The 1,392-nt window shown below is 43.0% G+C and overlaps 1 protein-coding gene across 1 annotated transcript in view; it reads right to left on the bottom strand.

Moving 5' to 3' along the window:
• The window catches only part of CCY (Coiled-Coils Y), a gene marked incomplete at both ends in the record, with an annotated part of 16,933 nt that overhangs the window by 445 nt on the left and 15,096 nt on the right, over positions 1-1,392 (bottom strand). The window contains one exon of the mRNA NM_001316660.1: positions 1-1,392. Within this exon, the coding sequence (NP_001303589.1) occupies positions 1-1,392 (1,392 nt within the window).

Genomic DNA, 1,392 nt, shown 5'->3' with positions numbered 1-1,392 from the left:
TCTAAAATCTAGGGTGTGTAGCCCATGATGGTAAAGCTTATGGCAGATTGCATAGAATCGGCTTTTGGGAACGTTACACTTGCAAAAGCAAAAGCCACACTCATCAATAAACATGTCTAGAATTTTACGCAATTCCTTTTCAAGTGCGCAACCATCAATATCACCTGCTGACAATGATTGTACAGTGTGCTTCACAAAATCATCAAATTGGCCACCATCTCTGCATCGCGATGAAATCCGTTTTCCCATTTTGTTACTTATTCCAATTTTTATAAGCACACTACTGCTATGGCTGATATGACCGCTAGATGCCGATTCACTTGTTAAACTCTTGTCCCCTTTATTTTTATAAATTTTATTTCCGAATTTGGATTCTTTAGTGTCTTCCGCCGCTGAAGACCTTTTCCGCTGACCTGATAACCCTATTCCTCTCACATTCTTTGATTGGTCTCCAGGTAAAGTTACTTCGGCACGAGATTTCGCAAAATCATCCTTTACGGCTCCGGGGCCTAATATTGCTCCCTGGTCAGTAGATTTAGTTGGTTCATGAACTTTCATAGACTTTGGTCCTTGTTTTGTCGAAGGAATATTGGGATTAGTAGTCATTTCTTGAGCTACAGTAAGTCCGATTCCTTGTGATAAACCAGGCGTGGCCGCTTGAGCAGAGCCAGCTCCTGATTTAGGAACCTCTAAACCAGGCGTGGCCGCTTGAGCAGAGCCAGCTCCTGATTTAGGAACCTCTAAACCAGGCGACGCCGCTTGAGCAGAGCCAGCTCCTGATTTAGGAACCTCTAAACCAGGCGAGGCCGCTTGAGCAGAGCCAGCTCCTGATTTAGGAACCTCTAAAGGCTTGGCTTCATTAGATCCATTTTTTTCTGCTCCTTGATCTCTAATGTTTATGTCTTCATCTAGACCGCCCCTATCAGGTTTAGTTGCCTTTTGAATTCGATTAGATTGAACTGCTTGCTTTACACTTTGTCCGATTACTGATTCTTTACCACGACCTGTGTTTTGGTCTGAACCAGCAGGTCCCATCTTAGATACATTTTGCCCTGAGAAAGGGGCTGGTATTTTTTCTTCACCGGTTGCAGTTACTTTTTCCTTTCTGGTTCCTCCGCTTTCCCCGTATCCTAGATGCTTTTCTGTGACGGAACTATTAGGGATGACTCCATCTTTTGCACTTTGTAAATTTTGCTGTTTGCCACCAGTTTGTTGTTCATTCCCTACTCCTCCATTCCCAGTAATTGCGTCATCTTTGTTTTTAGCTACTGAATCATTTGCTTTAAGCAGACTACGAATTGATCCACTATTTACCCCTAGTTCTCTTCCTATTTCTACACCTGCTCCACTTCCCTGTTCTTCAATAAGTTTCTTTGTGGATTCAGGTACTAC

This window comes from Drosophila melanogaster, chromosome Y (genome assembly GCF_000001215.4).
Source record: "Drosophila melanogaster chromosome Y".
NCBI classification, from domain to species: Eukaryota; Metazoa; Arthropoda; class Insecta; order Diptera; family Drosophilidae; genus Drosophila; species Drosophila melanogaster.
Note: the sequence above shows the minus strand (reverse complement) of the source record. Positions and strands in the feature narration are given on the sequence as shown.